At 42.4% G+C, this 17,051-nt stretch overlaps 1 protein-coding gene across 7 annotated transcripts in view; it reads left to right on the top strand.

Moving 5' to 3' along the window:
- MPHOSPH9 (M-phase phosphoprotein 9) overlaps positions 1-17,051 on the top strand; it is a 43,386-nt gene that overhangs the window by 4,182 nt on the left and 22,153 nt on the right. For 4 of the 7 annotated variants that reach the window (XM_028147113.2, XM_028147106.2, XM_054712594.1 and 1 more), the window contains exons 2-13: positions 545-807; positions 2,819-2,969; positions 4,151-4,240; positions 4,449-4,972; positions 6,459-6,585; positions 7,483-7,573; positions 9,457-9,563; positions 12,638-12,760; positions 12,908-13,368; positions 13,704-13,859; positions 14,856-14,943; positions 16,580-16,795. In XM_028147113.2, coding sequence (XP_028002914.2) covers positions 701-807; positions 2,819-2,969; positions 4,151-4,240; positions 4,449-4,972; positions 6,459-6,585; positions 7,483-7,573; positions 9,457-9,563; positions 12,638-12,760; positions 12,908-13,368; positions 13,704-13,859; positions 14,856-14,943; positions 16,580-16,795 — 2,241 coding nt within the window. In that variant the 5' untranslated portion in view covers positions 545-700. The remainder of the gene's footprint in view (positions 1-544; positions 808-2,818; positions 2,970-4,150; positions 4,241-4,448; positions 4,973-6,458; positions 6,586-7,482; positions 7,574-9,456; positions 9,564-12,637; positions 12,761-12,907; positions 13,369-13,703; positions 13,860-14,855; positions 14,944-16,579; positions 16,796-17,051) is intronic. The other 3 variants (XM_008142896.3, XM_054712593.1, XM_054712592.1) reach the window with 3 other exon arrangements.

Raw genomic sequence — 17,051 nt, 5'->3', positions numbered from 1 at the left:
TCATAGAGTTGTGTAACTATCACCACTATCTAATCCCAGAACTTTTCATTGCCCCCAAAAGACACCCATACCTGTTTTGGTCACTCCCATTCTCCTCTTTCCTCAGCTCCTGGCAAACATTCATCTATTTTCTGTCTCTGTAGATTTGACTATTCTAGATATTTTGTATAAATGGAATCATACAATATGTGGTCTTTTACTGAGCTTCTTATCATAATGTTTTCATTGTTTACATTGTAGGATGTTCATCTGCATTGTAGCATGTTCATCCACATTGTAGCATATCTCCATACTTCATTCCTCTTTTTAGTACTTCCTTCCTTTTTATGGCTGCAAAGATTCCTTTATATGGATATAGCACATTTGTTTATGCATTCATCAGTTGACGGGTATTTGAGTTGTTTCTGCATTTTGGCTATTGGAAATGATGTTGCTCTCCTTAATGTAGAACTGTATAAAAGGATCACAGTTGCCAAAGTCATGAAGAGATAGTTGATAGGTTTAGTGGCTTTTTAGTAGTATTTTTCCCCCCATTCATTTTCAGAGTCTTGGGAACTTAGGATATTTCACAGTTCTGAATGTTAGCAACTGAAAATGCCTGTAGACGATGAAGCTTCTGAAGATGACCCGGATTCAGTTTCTTCAGACAGTGAAAGAACCTACACTTTCAAATGAGAGAGCATAACAGTTTCTGTACACTATGGAAGATGTTGACCTGGTGAAACCCTTACAAAAAACTTCATCTTCTGTAGAATCTGATATAAAAAATTCTCCCTACTCTCTTGGACTGAACTTAAGTACTAATAGGTAAGAATGGGATAGATAGATTTTTTAAACATGTATTAACAAATAATAAACTTATTTGCATAGATTATCAATTTATTCAAACAGTATCATAGTTACTGATTTGCACTAAAAAATAAAATTATGATCAGTAACTGTTCAGGGACAGATAATAGTTTTAGCACTTCCATGTTTTTTATTTTTGCCAGAGGTAGGTATGTACTTTTGCATGGGGAACTGTGAGAAAGAACTTGTTTTTGCTAGTTGCAGTGGTCTTTATACCGTTTTTTGGTTTTCAGTAAATTACAAGAATATCTTTAAAATTTAGTTGCCTAAATATTATTTCAATTTTTAAAAAAAATTGATTTCAGAGAGGAAGGAAGAGAGAGAAACATCAATGACAAGAGAGAATCATTGATCAGCTGCCTTCTGCACGACCCCCACTGGGAATCAAACCCTCAACCCAGGCATGTGCCCGGACCAGGAATCGAACTGTGATCTCCTGGTTTATAGGTTGACGCTCAAACCATTGAGCCATGCTGGCTGGGCTATTTCTACATTTTTAAGTTAACATGATCAATAATGTTTAATATTGCAGAAATAGCTCACCAATCTGGAAATAGCAATTAAAGTTGAATACTAGGAAGTAAAAAAAAAAAACCAACACCTCATACCAAGCTGACAAAATAGAGTCCGTCAAACAATGCATTTTATTTTTAAAACAATCTCATGTTTGGTTTGTTTTTAATCAGAGCCTGTTCGCTCTGATTGTGTACATAGTCTGACAAGCTTGATTACTTGGTTTCTAAATTCACAGTAGCTGAAAACTAATAAAGAGGCAGGGACTGTTAGAGGAGGTCAGCTATAAAAGGCAGGCACAATAAAGTGTAAAAGGCAGTCTGGTGCCTGCTGTTAAAGGGGCAAATGCCTTTACGCACAATAGGAGGAAGCATAAGTTAAAGGAGGGCGAAAGGAAACAGACCAGGCGTGGGAGGTGGTCCAGAGAGATGTCTGCCTGATAATCTAGACCCACTGCCAAAAGCTGGCTCTGTGCTGGTTTCCTGTGCCGCCGGGCCCTGGGAAGCCCCCTTCCAGAACCTAGTGTTGGATTTGCTGCAGGAACCTACATGTGCCTTTCTGGTGAAAATTACGCAGCCGCGCTTGCCTCTCTTCACTGTGACTGCAGCTCAACTGGCCAAATTTAAATTGGGTTACTATATATGGACAGCAGATTCTGTCCTTCTATCCTTTGAATTTTTATTAATATTTTCTCTGCTTCTAATTCTGTTTTGCTGTTATTTTCATTAGTGTCCTCTCTCTCACACATTCTTGTGAAACAAAGCAGAGTACCAATGAAGAAATGAAAATGGCCTTTCAGCGATTGGAATTTAAATAAATGTTAATGTCTTTAATTATGCTTTTTGTGTTTGAAACAAATCTGAAATGAACTCATCTCCAGTTTGGAAAGGCATTCCTCCTGGAAGAGAATCAGTGGTATTTTACACACTGAATAGGCTAAATTCGTCCTCAATATTGGGTGCTAATTTGCTTGGCACAACTTTTATTCAAAGATGTGCAAAGATAAGCATCAGCTTATCACGCCAAATTAGAAGGATCCAATGAACAAGACTCCACTGTCATTCTGGACAGCGGGGAAAGAATTTCATTACACTAAAGGGCTGTTCTTAAAGGGGGCAAACCGTCCTCTGCAATAATTTAGATCAGAGGGGCTGGAGGTGTTGCTTATTATTGTTTAGCAGAAACTTTTGTTTTCTGCTGGGACTTCCGAGTATCCTCTCACTTTTGAAAAAGGCTTTTTTGTTGTGTTCTTTTAAAAAAATTAAATGCTGTCTGTCTTTTTACTGCTATTTTTCTTTCATGGGCAAACTTGTGATCAGATTTGCAACAAATGAAGTGCCATTAAGAAGGATTAAATATCAGTGGTTTGTACTGCTCTGCTAAATCTTGAATTGCTGAATTATTCAACACTCTGGTAGAATGAGGAAAACCATTTGAATTATTTATGTTTCAACAGAAGTAGCCCCCACCTTAGTACAAATGGGGTATCCTCTTTCTCAGGGAAGACCAGACCAGCTGTAATTCAAGGCACAGCTGAAGCCCTCACCTCTTTCATGCAAGAGCTACAGCACAGCAGGACTGATTCGGAACTTTGGAAGAACTGCGAGGTATCTAGTTTTGTTTTATTTTTTGGAAATTTAAAATAACTATAAACATGCCTCTACTTAAGTCTGAATTGTTAGAAATAGATATCCTGTAGAGCATGACACTGAAGTTAGTGCTAAAGTAAAGTGACTGGACATATTAACCGGATATTGAATGAACGTGAAAAAGATGGTCAGAAATGTGTCTTTTTTTAAAATATATTTTTGTTGATTTCAGAGAGGAAGAGAGAGAGAGAGAAACATCAGTGATGAGAGAGAATCATCGATCGGCTGCCTCCTGCACGCCTCCCACGGGGGATCGAGCCCACAACCCAGGCATATGCCCTTGACCTGAATCGAACCTGGGACCCTTCAGTCTGCAGGCCGATGCTCTCTCCACTGAGCCAAACCAGCTAGGGCCAGAAGTGTGTCTTAACAACATATTCGTGATTAGACAGAAAAGCCAGCGACTTTGGTGTGTATTGAGCAAGGGGCAGAGAGGAGGAGAGGAGGTTGCAGGTGTGAGAGCCAGATCGTGCAGGGCCGGGAAGGAATGGTAGGAAAGACATTGGGAGGCTGTACCCAGGGCAGCCGCGTTCATGGCCGCTCCTGTGACATTGTAGGTTATTGCGTGTCGTCCGTGACTGAAAGCACAGCGGCCGGTCAGTTACAGGAGCACTAATTGCTTGCGGAGGTGGGTGGGTCAGGACTGGGAAGGAGTCGCAGGCCAGCTCGGGGGTTTTTAGTCCTGTTTCAGCTGTACAGCTTTAAACTCTTCAATACCTGACTTGAAGAAAGTGTTTTTACTTTAAGAACAAATAAATTAGGGGTTAAAATCTCATAATACCAAACAATTTATTGTTTTAAGATGTTGGATTCATTTTTTGGGGTATAAGTCACTGTTTAAGAAAATCAGTAGTTGTTATGAGACAACTGTAAGGTGCCCCTACCCATTCTTGTTTAATCCAAAATGATAACAGAGAACATCAGATTAAGATGCCAGTTGGAAAACTAAGGTTTACCCCATAAGAAAGGGGTCCCCAAGCCTATGAACTTGTATTTTTGCATTAAATATGGTTTTACAACTATTTAATTCCACTTACAAATTTTACATTAAAAAAAAAGACCCTTTCCTACTGGAGGAATTCTTCTGTGAAATATTAGGTTAAAAATGATCTTTAACTAAAATATTGTGTAATTATTAGGCCAGGTGGTTACAACTATTCAACTTGGTGGAAAAACAGTGCCAAGAACAGATAGCGGCCCAGCAGGAACAGTTCCACAACCAAGTCCAAGTAAGTTGTTATTTACACCGGGTGTCCCGTTAGATGTAAGATCTATAGAACCAATTAGTACTTTATATCAACTTTGTTTATAAACAAGATAAAACATATGGATTATCTTGAGAGTAATAACGTATTTTGAACACTATTTTCATACCGTTTATAAAAGTGCGATGTTTAATATACTTTCTTACCTGAACCTGTTACTTTTTATTTTTAGCGGGTACAGGAGGAAATAAAGAATTTAGTCAAGTTCCAGAGCAGCAGTGCTTCGTGGGCTTCCTATGGCAGAAGTTCTCTAAGTGAACACCGACCTTCAGAAAGGCAGATGGGGTTCTTTTCTGAAAACAGTGACAGAAATGAGTCTGTCCTCACTTACCCCAAGTCTAAAGAACCTGACATGCAGCAGGAAACATCCCCGTCACAGCCAGACTGCAATGTGGACAGCAGCTCAGTGAGCAGTGGCTATGGGACCTTTTGTGTCTCCGAGTTAAATACCTACACGTCTAAGGGCCCCCAGGAGTTCATGGAGCACACGGAGGCTTCGGCGGGGCAGTGCGGGGCGCCAGCCCTGCAGACCTCGTCTCCTGTGGATGCTGGAAAACACAAGCGTTTCTACATCCATTCTCCCCAAGAGTTCAGTGACCCGTTGAAGGAAGACATTTCCGTTTTTCCTGGTGATTTTGAACACAAGTTTCTTGGTGAAAGTAAGATTTTGGAAGTATACAGTGGAAAAACAAATAGGTAAGTAGAGTTTCTGCATCATTTGAGGGGCGTTTACTTGTTTAATACACTTAGAATCTAGCAGATAAAGCTCCTTTTAATTGGACTGTAATAGAATGAGATGCATTTGAACATTTATCTGTTTTACCAAAGTCTTTCATTTAGTGCCTGTGGAAGTTGGAATAAACAAAGCATACTATATACTAAAGATTTCCTTTTTTTTTAAAGCATATTTTTATTGCTTTCAGAGAGGAAGGGAGAGGGAGAGAGAGAGATAGAAACATCAATAATGAGAGAGAATCATTGATCGGCTGCCTCCTGCACGCCCCACACTGGGGATTGAGCCCACAACCCAGGCATGTGCCCTGACTGGGAACCGAACCCTGACCTCCTGGTTCATAGGTTGATGCTCAACCACTGAGCCACCCGGGCTGGGCTCTTCCCATTTGCAATGTTATAAGACGACTAAACTCTTAAGGTGGGAGGGAGGCCTTGCCAGAAAAATGCCTTCTAGGGTTTCTAGTCACTATAAACTTGCTCAGAATGGCAGGATAGGACTCTGTCCACAGTGGGATTTTGTTACACGTGTTCATGTAATTGGAAATCAGAAATTATACACAAGCAAGAAGCATTTTTCTCAGTCTGTTGAGATCTTGCTTCCAGGCATGATATAAGATATAAAGTTTATATCTTATTAAAAAAACTATAGACAAGCGTACTTGCTTTTGTGTGTCTTTTTATATATAAGAAGAGATTTGTAAGTTTTAACAACATTTTGATTGACCCAGGGACTTTTTATTAATTAATTAATTAATTAACTTTATTTTATTGTTTTTTTACAGAGAGAAAGGGAGAGGGATAGAGAGTTAGAAACATCAATGAGAGAGAAACATAGATCAGTTGCCTCTTGCATACCCCCTTGGGGGAAGTGCCTGCAACCAAGGTACATGCCCTTGACGAGAATCGAACCTGGGACCCTTCAGTCCGCAGGCCGACGCTCTATCCACTGAGCCAAACCAGTTAGGGCGACCCAGGGACTTTTTTTTTAGTTAAGGAAACTATAGCTGAGTGTTTGTAAAACAAAAAATCATTTAAAATTATGTAGATTCCCCTCAATTTCCAGTTTTGTATGTCTGAAATGTGCCACAAAGTAAGGTGTGCAGCCATAGCAGCCAGTCTTGTGCACACACAGTTAGTTATTAGTCCACGGGAATAAATGTGCTCACTCTAGAGATAGATTTAGAGCTTGAAGCGTCGCTGCGTGGTTTTGCTTTGGTTGACGGCTGTAGACTGTACGTACTGCTGATTGCTGTTGGTCTTTTAGTTCATTTTGCCTTTGGGAATGAGAAACTGGAAAAAGAAATGTAGGTGAATCCATAATGTCCCTCCGCTCTTTGCTCTTAGAAAACAACTCAAAGCCCTTTCCACTGATGCGGTGTTGGCGTGTATTTAGTTTCACATGGGAAGGACGACATCTAAAGAGTCATTTTGGTTTTCTCTTTTTAAGTAGTAAAGCGATAACATCATGGGCACAGAAGCTGAAGCAGAACCACCCAAAGGGAGCCCATGCCGAAGAGGGGTGTCCCAGATCCACGCAAGGAACCGAGCAGCCCCAGAGAGTGCCGGTGGAGAAGGTGGGTGACGCGTCACGTCGCTCCAGGTTTCCTACCTGTTCATCTGCACAAATGTCATGGTCAGCTTGTTCCATTGACATCTCTGCCTTTTGGTGGCACAGAGGAGTGGAAACAGGGATTGGCCCCAAGTCTTGCTTCTTTCCCAGAAATCAAAACTAATGAGGGAGAAAATACTAGAAAAAATGAACTGTTTTGTAAAGGCCCTAATTCTTTTTCAACTGCAAATGTCACATTTAAACAGAGAGTAATTCATTTAATTGTTTTTCAAAAACCCTTAGCCAGGTCAGTGAGCTCAGTGGTTGAGCGTCGACCTATGAACCTGGAGGTCACGGTTTGATTCCCTGTCAGGGCACATACCTAGTTGGTGGGCTCAGTCCCCCAGTAGGGGTGTTTCTATCTCTCTTTCCCTCACCCTTCCTCTCTGAAATAAATAAAAATATATTTTAAAAAAAGATGTAGTCTACTATTTAAAGTTCATATTAATTATTGTGGTTTTCAGAGTTGATTTGATTTAATGTAGTTTGAATGATAAGACAAATTATTATAGCTTTTACATTCATTTTTATACCAAAGGACTTTAATTCTAGGCACCTCACATTTCTTTTGCAAGTAGACGGCAAATTATTAACACATTTTCGTTCCAAACTCATTGAATAACACCTGCTCCCAGTTTTCTCCTCTCATCTCCACAGAAAACCCAAATTAACGTTTGTAAATTATGTAGGAAAAGAGAATTATTTGCTGTTTAATTCTCATTTTTTTGCATTCTTGCAACCAGAGGGCCAGCCAGGCGTTGTGCACGGACCCCTGGCAGGTCTCTGTGCCCTGTGACCTTGGTCAGCAGTGTGTGCCTGGGGTGTTTAGCTGTCAGCTCACAGTTGTCCTCTTGAATTGCAGTTGGAGTTCGCTGCTGCTACAACACCTCGTGCTTTTTACCTCAGTAAGCCAGACGAGAGCCCAAATTTTTGGATGTCTGATTCAGGAACAGGTATGAAACTTACATTTTTAAAGAGTTTTTTTTTTTTTAATTTCTTTATTGATTAAGGTGTCACATATTTGTCCTCATCCCCCCATTCCCATCCCACACACCTCCCCACGGATGCCCCAACCCCCTGTTGAACTTAACCATTGGTTAGGCTCATATGCATGCACACAAGTCCTTTGGTTGATCTCTTCCCCCCTTCCCCACCCTCTTTAAAGAGTTTCTTTTCTTTTTAATAACAACTGCATTTCCCGGCGGGGAGACTCATGTGCAGTGGGTTAGAGTGGTTTTTGTAAGTGAACACATGGTAGCTGTAGCTTCCTTACTTGGTTGCATGCTGTTAGGATAGATGTGTTTCTGCAGGTATTTCTTTCTTTTGTTGTTTTGTTGTTAATCCTAACTAGAGGATATTTTTCCATTGATTTTCAGAGAGAGTGGAAGGGAAGGGGAGAGACACACATGGATTGGTTGCCTCCCACACACGCCATGTGTGCCTGGGGCCGGGGGAAGTGCCTGCAGGTATTGCAAATAGCGCAGAAATGACCTCAGTGTTTTCCCGGTGCCTCAAAATGAATGAAATGCGAACTCTCTGGGAGCCATTCTCCACTGGCTGTGGTAGCCTTACTTTAGTTCTAATGGTTTTACACAGTGGCTCCGTTTCCACACTCCTACATCAGTTCATCGGAGGAATTAGCTTTGTCTTCTGAAAATTGTGCTACCCCAACCACCTTCATGCTGTCACCCTAGTGGAGCCCCATCACCTGTCACCTGGGCTCCTGCAACTTCTTCCCAGCCTCCCTGCACTTACCTTTCCATCTGCTCAGCACAGTAGCCAGCCACCTGCTCCTTGTTAGAGGTGGGTCAGAGCACGTGACTCCTTGGCTCTAACCTCTGTTAGGCCTTGGAGTGTCTGTGAGGCCTATGGAGGCCTGCGAGAGCCTGTCCTGCACACTCTGACCTCACGCTCCGACCTCACCTCACGCTCTGCCGCTCTTTGCCTTTCTCTGTTTGGGCAGGGAGGCTGTTGGTCCACAAAGTTCTCATTGGAGGGCTTTTTGCATGGGCTGCTTCCTGAACTTGGAATGTTCTGCCCCCTGTAAGGAAACTGCCTCATATGTGGCTAAAATGGCCAACTCCTTCTTTTTTTTTTTTTTTTTTTTTTTTTTTAAAATAAATATATTTTATTGATTTTTTACAGAGAGGAAGGGAGAGGGACAGAGAGCCAGAAACATCGATGAGAGAGAAACATCGACCAGCTGCCTCCTGCACACCCCCCACCGGGGATGTGGCCGCAACCAAGGTACATGCCCCTGACCGGAATCGAACCCGGGACCCCTCAGTCCGCAGGCCGACGCTCTATCCACTGAGCCAAACCGGTCTCGGCGCCAACTCCTTCTTAATTGTTACTCTGAAGTGAGCCAACCCTGACTACCCTGTCCCAAACCAGCACCTGCCCTTCCCCCAATGGCATATTCCCTTCTATCTGATTTTTAAATTTTCCAGTTAGAGGCTCACCACCCTCTAACTTCCTTTGATTTCCTGTTGTTTGGGTCTCAGTCTCCCTGTGCGCAGCCTGGCACAGTAGGTGCTCAATAAATACATAAGTTACTGAATTCTTTACATTGCTTTCATATAAGCCTGTACTAGTCACAAAGAAATTGTTGTCTTTAATTTTTTAAAATTATGCTAGTTGATCTTGACTTGTAATATATTTCAACTTTAAATACTTGGATCATGAAGGCAGGACTCTCACATGGTAAGGCATTCATGTGAACCGTTTCCGTCAAAGGCTAGTTACTTCCCGCGTTTCATTTTCTTGAGGTAGAAATGTTACTCTAGAAACACTTTTGTTCTCTCTCTTCTCGCTTCTCTTCTGTGTGCCTGCGCAGGCCTGACGCACTGGAGACTGGAGGAGAAGGACACGTACCACTCTCTGCCCGAGGTCACAGACAAGCCCTTTGCCCCGTCCTCCTCCCCCCAAGTGTCAGCCAGCCCGGTAAGTCAAAACGTGTGTGTGTGCATTGTCACATGGTAGATAAGTACTCGGTTTCATTATACGCTTTGTGTTTTTCACTGTCCGATGCAGAGAAGAAAGCATGGGCATTAAATCACAGTCATCTGCTCTCAGATTCTGTCTGTCATTGCCTGTGTGATCTTAGGAAAGTTACTTAAGAGTGGGATGAAAAATGCCCAGTGACCCGGGTTGGTGTGGCTCAGTTGGTTGGGCATCATCAGGTGCACCAAAGGGTCTTGGGTTCAATTCCAGGTCAGGGCATATACCTAGGTTTTGGGTTTGATCCCTAGTAGGGACACGTGTGGGAGGCAACCAATTGATGTTTCTCTCTCTCTTCCTCTCTCTCAAAACCAATAAAACATGTCCTCAGGTGAGGATTAAAAAAAAAAAAAAAGCCCAGTGAGTGCTTTGTGAAATTAAATGAAGTGGTTTTGTGCCTATTTAAATACAGTAGGTCCATAAACTTCTCCTGCTCTCAGGCCTGGTTTGACTTTGTACCCTATTACATCCTCCCACTAATCTATTTGTATTCTAATTCTGAACAATTTAATTGGTATTAATTTTCTTTGAGTAAGAAATGTAAGTACTTTGTTTATTTCAGAGCAAAGAAATACAACTCTCCAATATGTGCACAACGAGGTACATACCTCACTTCTTGTCTTGATTGGGTGATGAGAGAAGAGTAGGTTGGGAAAAGGAGAGATACCAATAAAGTAACCAGGAGAGCTGTGAGCCTGAGTGACAGCCATAGACAGTTGTGGCAGACCGGATCTTCAGAGGAAGGAGCAAAAAAGCCAGATACCCCAGGGAGGAAGGAAGGGTGGGAACTTGTGACTGTGAGGGGCTGGGAGGCCGAGTGGGCTCTGCTCACAGGGCTGCCTGTGTGTTCCTCGATCTGCAACCTCAGTAATTAACACTGTATTTGTTGACTCTTTAAGATGCCACCCATTTGAAGATTTTCTGTGTGATAGGCTATCAAGAAAAGAATTTATCAATTAGACTGATGCAATGCTTTCTTTTAAAAAAACAACAACTCTTTTTTAAAAACATATTTTTATTGATTTCAGAGAGGAAGGGAGAGGGGAGAGAGAGAGAAACATCAAAGATGAGAAAGAATTATTGATTGGCTGCTTCCTGTATGCCCCCTACTGTGAATGGAGCCAGAATCCTGGGCATCGAGCCCACAACCTGGGCATGTGCCCTTGACCAGAATCGAACCCGGGAACCTTTAGTCTGCAGGCCAACACTCTATCTACTGAGCCAAACAAGCCAGGGCTGCAATGCTTTCTTATCACTTAGAATTTCTATTGTTTTCTTACAGAAAGAGCTTGTGATTAAACATAGATTTAAAAAAAAAACATATTTTTATTGATTTCAGAGAGGAAGGGAGAGGGAGAGAGAGCTAGAAACATCAGTAATGAGAGAGAATCATTGATCAGCTGCCTCCTGCACGCCCCCCACTGGGGATCGAGCCTGCAACCCGGGCATGTGCCCTTGACTGGAATCAAACCCAGGACCCTTCAGTCCCCAGGCCAACGCTCTATCCATTGAGCCAAACCAGTTAGGGCTAAACATAGATTTTTATTATGTAAGCCTTATACATATTTAGAAAGGAAATGTAAGGGAAATAAATTGATTCAAATTTCCTCACCTGCAGAGGCTCACCCTCCTTTTTCATCCCAGCATGGTTTCTGTTTTCCCACCTACCGTTTCCTTCGTGACATGGCATTCCTTTAAAAGGGGGCGGGAGGCCTTGATGTTGCGGGGACCTGGCTTAGCAGTTGTGAGGGCTGGCCTGCTTCTGACTCCCAGATGGCACTGCTGCTGTGCACGCCTGCTCCCGTCCCTTCATAGTGGCTCCCAGGCTTCCTTGTAGTCTCAGCACACCTATGTGGCCATGTTGATGGCTTTGATATTTGCTTATGAGCAGGCAATGACATATCACAACTGCTACTTGACTGGCAGTAGTTACAAGATGCCAGTTACAAGACCTCATATCAGAGATGTTACAATATGAAGAGAAGAGAAATCATCAAGGTGGTGGCACATGGGAGCTTGTACCACCGTGAGCTCTGAGTAGAATAGCTGCAGCCACCGGGCAGGGCTCAGGCTGGAGCCAGAGCGCTGCTGCTTGTCATGGGCTGCAAGGCATGATTGAGGGCCTCTAGGCCATTGGTATATAAACCATCAAGTTTTAAAACAGGATTAGGGGGAATTTTTAGGGTTTACGTTTTACAAATTAATACCTTCAATACACACACAACAGTATAATGAATTCTTTTTCACAAGCTAGTAACAGAGTTGATTAAAAAATATAATTCATGGTGCCTTGCAGCCACGTTGGGCCTGGAAATGGGATGTGAGTTAAGGTTGTAGGATGAACTGCCTGGCATTGTGTCCCTCCTGGAATTTAGTCTCATTTGACAGAATGGCCACAGTTCAAACTTGACAAGGTTAAATGGTACCCCTGTCACACCCCACAGTAGCTCCCACCTCAAAATAATTTGAGCGCCAAGTTTTTCCACTTGGAGCTTAGACAGCAGTGCATTATTTCCAGCGCAGCGGAGCCCCGATGTCAAGCTGTAGAAACACCCTTTTCTTGTCTGCCAGCTCCTAACGTGACATAACCACATAGATGAGGAGCTGTACCTCTTGACAGCTGTCCCCGTGCGTCACAGGAAATCAGTCTGGAGAGAAGTGTCCTTGTCCTGCTTCATTCCTTCTTTCTGAAGTCTTGTCTTATCTCAGAACCTCGTTCTCATTTTGAGAGGGGACTTCCAATGATTTTATTCTTTGAAAGTATTCTAGGCCATTAAGTAATTAGGTTCAGATGATTCCCTTAATATTTATTGTTGGGGGGATAGGAAAACTTTCTCATTGTGAGGGAGACTCATTGTAATAGGTTTTGACTTCCAAACCTTTATTATAAATCTGACGGCACAAAGCTCAATTTATTGACAATCTTTAAAAAATCTCATATGGTGCTGATCTTGATTTCAGAAAACTTTTCCTTCCTTGCTAATAGCATTGAAATAATTTTGTTTCGTGTCTTTAAGTCTAATGCTAGTAATGAGATGAAGCTTCCGTCACTGAAGGATATTTACCATAAAAAGCAAAGGGAAAACAAGCAGTTACCCGAGAGGCATCTCACTTCTTCCAGCCCAAACCATCCGCCCGAGGTAACGTGGTCGGCACTCTGCGGGGTGGAGCGAAGCTGCTTCCGACCCTGCCTGGGCTTTAGTGCGTTTCCCCGGGAGGTCTGACCGCTCACCTCCACAGCAGCCCGTGCGGAGGGAGAACCACGCTATCTATCTGCCTATTTCCAGGTGCTGACTCTGGACCCAACGTTACACATGAAGCCAAGTGAGCAGAGGGCGGGGACTCAGCCGCCGGGCTTTCTGAATGCCCTCCAGGACAGGATCTCCTTCTCGCCAGACTCTGTTCTGGAGCCCAGTGTGTCCAGTCACTCTGACATAGACTCGTTCTCACAAGCAAGTAATGCCACCTCTCAGTTGTCTGGGTTCCCCAAATGCCCTTCACGTGCAAAAGCTTCGCCAGTGGCCTCTTGGAAAAATCACACATTCCCAAACGAAAGCAGGACCAGCTCCACGTTCCCCTCAGTCTATACTGTCACTAGTAACGACCTCTCGGTCAACACCGTGGAAGAAGAAAACACTGTCATGGTAACTGCAGCCTCAGTCAGTCAGTCCCAGCTTCCAGGTACAGCCAACAGTGTCCCAGAATGCATTTCATTGGCTTCCCTGGAAGATCCTGTGCTATTGTCTAAGTATGTATTTCAGTGGATGGCCTGTAATGCTACTCGATTTTCTGTAGTGTCTGCTTAAATGATGAAAGTGACTTTTATTGAATTTCAGTAATGTATAAAATCTTAAGTTAAAAAAAGAGAGATAGAATTTCTAAGGTAGACCATCTAAGAATTAAATAATCCATGTCTGTTTTCTTCTTTACTTTGTTAGTGGTCAACTTGTGTATTGTCTATATTTTCTGAGTGCAAAGGGAAAAGGCTATGTTTTTGCTCATGAGAATGACTGTTCTTGCTCCTCTTTTGGGACAGAGAGTGAGGAGACACTCTCCTAACAAGCCTTTCCCTCCTGCCGACAGCGTCAGGCAGAACCTGAAGGAAAAGCAGGCCCGGCACATAGCAGATCTTCGAGCTTATTATGAATCAGAAATAAGTAGCTTGAAACAGAAGCTGGAGGCAAAAGAAATGTCTGCAGTTGAAGATTGGAAGAAATCCAATCAAATTCTTGTAGACAGGTAAAACTTAGTTTAACTATAGTTTTAAAAATATAATTTAACTGTTAGTGCTTCTCCAACTTGGATATATTATTTTCCTCAAAGTATAATACATTGTGATGATAAAGCACTTCTAAATCATATGCCTCAGGTTTGAAAATAATTTATTTTTATTGATTTCAGAGAAAAAGGGAGAGGGAGAGAGAGATCAAAACATCACTGATGAGAAAGAATCATCTATTGGCTGCCTCTTGCACACCCCTTACTGGGGATTGAGCTCGCAACCGGGCATGTGCCCTGACCTGGAATCAAACCAGTGACCTCTTGGTTCATGGGTCAACGTTCAACCACTGAACCACACTGGCCAGGCAGATTTAAAAAATTTAATACCAAAAACATGTTTTCCTAAGTAATTATTTTTACAGATTTGAACCATCCTCTTAGAACACACTAATAACTGACATGCACGCAGGTGCTTCCTATGGGCTGAATGCTGAAACAGTTGAGCAGACCTTGTGTGTGTCAAGGAATGTCACTATGGGAGATTAGTGCTACACATGGACCCCTGATGAGAATGTGATGGATGACTAGTGCCCTTGGGCAGTGCTCAACCCATTTTTGTACGCAGACAATTATCCTGTTAAAACTGCTGTAGGAACACAGGGGAGAATGGCCCTGCACTAGGGATAGTTTTACATCTGTCCCCTGATGGACACTTGGGCTGCTTCCTCCTGTTGGTACTGTGAATGATGCTGCTGTGAACAGGGGTGTGCAAGGAGGTATCTGTTCATGTCTTGCTTTGTTGATTTAATATTTCTTAGGGGTCTTTTTACATCATTATTTTCTCTGACACTATGCTGTCATCAGGTCCAGATGCATTTTACTAAAGCGGCATCCTGAGTCTTGGAGAGCTGGTGTTTGTTACGTGCTGTACTAGGGAGTCGGTTAGGGTTATAGAACACTTGTCAGGGAGCGGCCTTGACCTTCCAATTGTTCCATTTCAATTTATGGTCTCAGATGCGGTCAATTAGATGGTGCTCTGAATGAAGCCACTAGCCGTGTGAGGACACTTGAAAATAAGAATAACCTACTAGAAAGAGAAGTGGTAAGTAAGTATTCTATTTTTTGTTGTTCTCGTGTCTTTTTTTTAAAATATATTTTTATTGCTTTCAGAGAGGGAGGGAGAGGGAGAGAGAGATAGAAACATCAATGATGAAAGAAAATCATTGATTGGCTGCCTCCTGCACGCCCCCTACTGGGGATTGAGTCCCAAAACCAGAGCAACCGCAGGCTGATGCTCTATCCACAAAGCCAAATAGGCTAGGGCTGTTGTTGGTTTTTTTTTAATCCTCATCTAAGGACATGCTTAGAGGAGGGGTGGGGAGAGAGAAAGACAGAGACAGACACACAGACAGACAGACAGACAGTGTGAGAGAGAAGCATCGATTGGTTGTGTTCTGTACTCTCCCGACCAGGGATCTAACCTGCAACCTGGGTATGTGCCCTGACCCGAGATCAAATCCATAGCCTTTTTTTTTTTTTTATGTACAGGGTCGATGCTCCAACCAACTGAGCCACCCGTCCAGGGTTCCATTTTCTTATATAAATAATAAGAAATGCATAAACTTTTGCTTTTAACTATATAAATTTTTTTTTCATATAGTGCCAAGTTCTGTTCTTCTGCACACAACCTTATAAACAATGTTTTGGTGGAAAGTGTCGGTTATGTTTTATATGCTGTTTCTTTGTTTTTGATGTTTTTTAGTCATCTTTGTCTCCTCCTACACTCAGAACTTGTCCTTCATGTTAATCTTCATTTCTAGCCACGCTAGTGCGAAGTACCTAGTGGATATTTAAGAAATGATTGAGTGAATATTAACATACATCTTGAATTTTATTTTCCTATTAAGGAATGCATTTTTTTAACCTTTAAATGTGAATGTAGGGCAACAAATTCAAGCTATACTTTCAGAATCATTTCTCTTATAGCCATGGTTATTTTTCTTCTCTAAAGCAATCCACAGGTGAGTTCTACAGTCTGAATGCCTTGAACAGTGGTTTTCAGTTCACATTTTATGATCAACTCATGGTAGCGTAATTCTTTCTGGTCTCCACCCCAGGCTATAGCAAAATAGTAAATTTACTGCCCAGCCAGCGTGGCTCAGTGGTTGAGCGTCAAACTGTGTACCAGAGGGTCAGGTTCCATTCCCGGTCAGGGCACATGCCCAGGTTGCTTGCTTGATCCCCAGTGGTGGGCATCCAGGAGGCAGCCGATCAACGGTTCTCTCTCATTAATGTTTATATCTCTCTCCCCTCTCCCTTCCTCTCTAAAATTAATAAAAATATTTTAAAAATTAAATTTGCTGATTTCCATTTTATGTTTTGCTTTATTATATTTTAATGCCCACAGTTTTATTAGCTGCTAGTGAAACATCTATTTCTTTTTCTTTTAGTGACATATATATGTATGTATGTGTGTGTATATATATATATATATTTCAGAGAAAAAGGAAGAGGGAGGGAGAGATAGAAGCATTAATGATGAAAGAGAATCATTGATCGGCTGCCTCCTGTATGCCTCACACTGGGGATTGAGCCCACAACCTGGGCATATGTGCCCTGACCAGGAATGGAACCGTGACCTCCTGGTTCATAGGTCGACATTCAGCCACTGAGCCACGCCGGCGGGTGAGACATCTATTTCTTATTAAAGACAATTGGTTATCCTGTCTGTTTTGTAGAGTGATTTCAGAGAGCGCCTCAGTGCAGCCAGCAGTGCCTCTAAAATTCTGCAGGAACGCATCGAGGAAATGAGAACAAGTAACAGAGAAAAAGACAACACCATTGTTCGACTGAAGTGTAGGCTGCAGGATCTGGAGGAAGCGTTTGAGAATGCGTACAAACTCTCAGATGACAAAGACTCCAGACTGAAACAGGAAAACAAAATGTTTCAAGATGTAAGCGACTTGGTGATATGCTCAGTTAAAGTAACTAGGTTGTGTACTTTTACAAGCTCTTTTGATTTTAGTTTATTTTACATAACTTTGCTGTAGCTGCAAATATATACCTTCCCACGGTATAGGGTGGGTCTTTCTTGAAGCAGGAAGTAAGCTCTGAGACCATGCTGTCACTCCCTCCCACGCATGCCTTTGTCTCTGGCAGGCCCACTTGGGAGCGGTCTGAAACCAACATCTGTTTGTCTAGCAGGGTAAA

Source organism: Eptesicus fuscus, chromosome 23 (assembly GCF_027574615.1).
Source record: "Eptesicus fuscus isolate TK198812 chromosome 23, DD_ASM_mEF_20220401, whole genome shotgun sequence".
NCBI lineage: Eukaryota > Metazoa > Chordata > Mammalia > Chiroptera > Vespertilionidae > Eptesicus > Eptesicus fuscus.
Note: the sequence above shows the minus strand (reverse complement) of the source record. Positions and strands in the feature narration are given on the sequence as shown.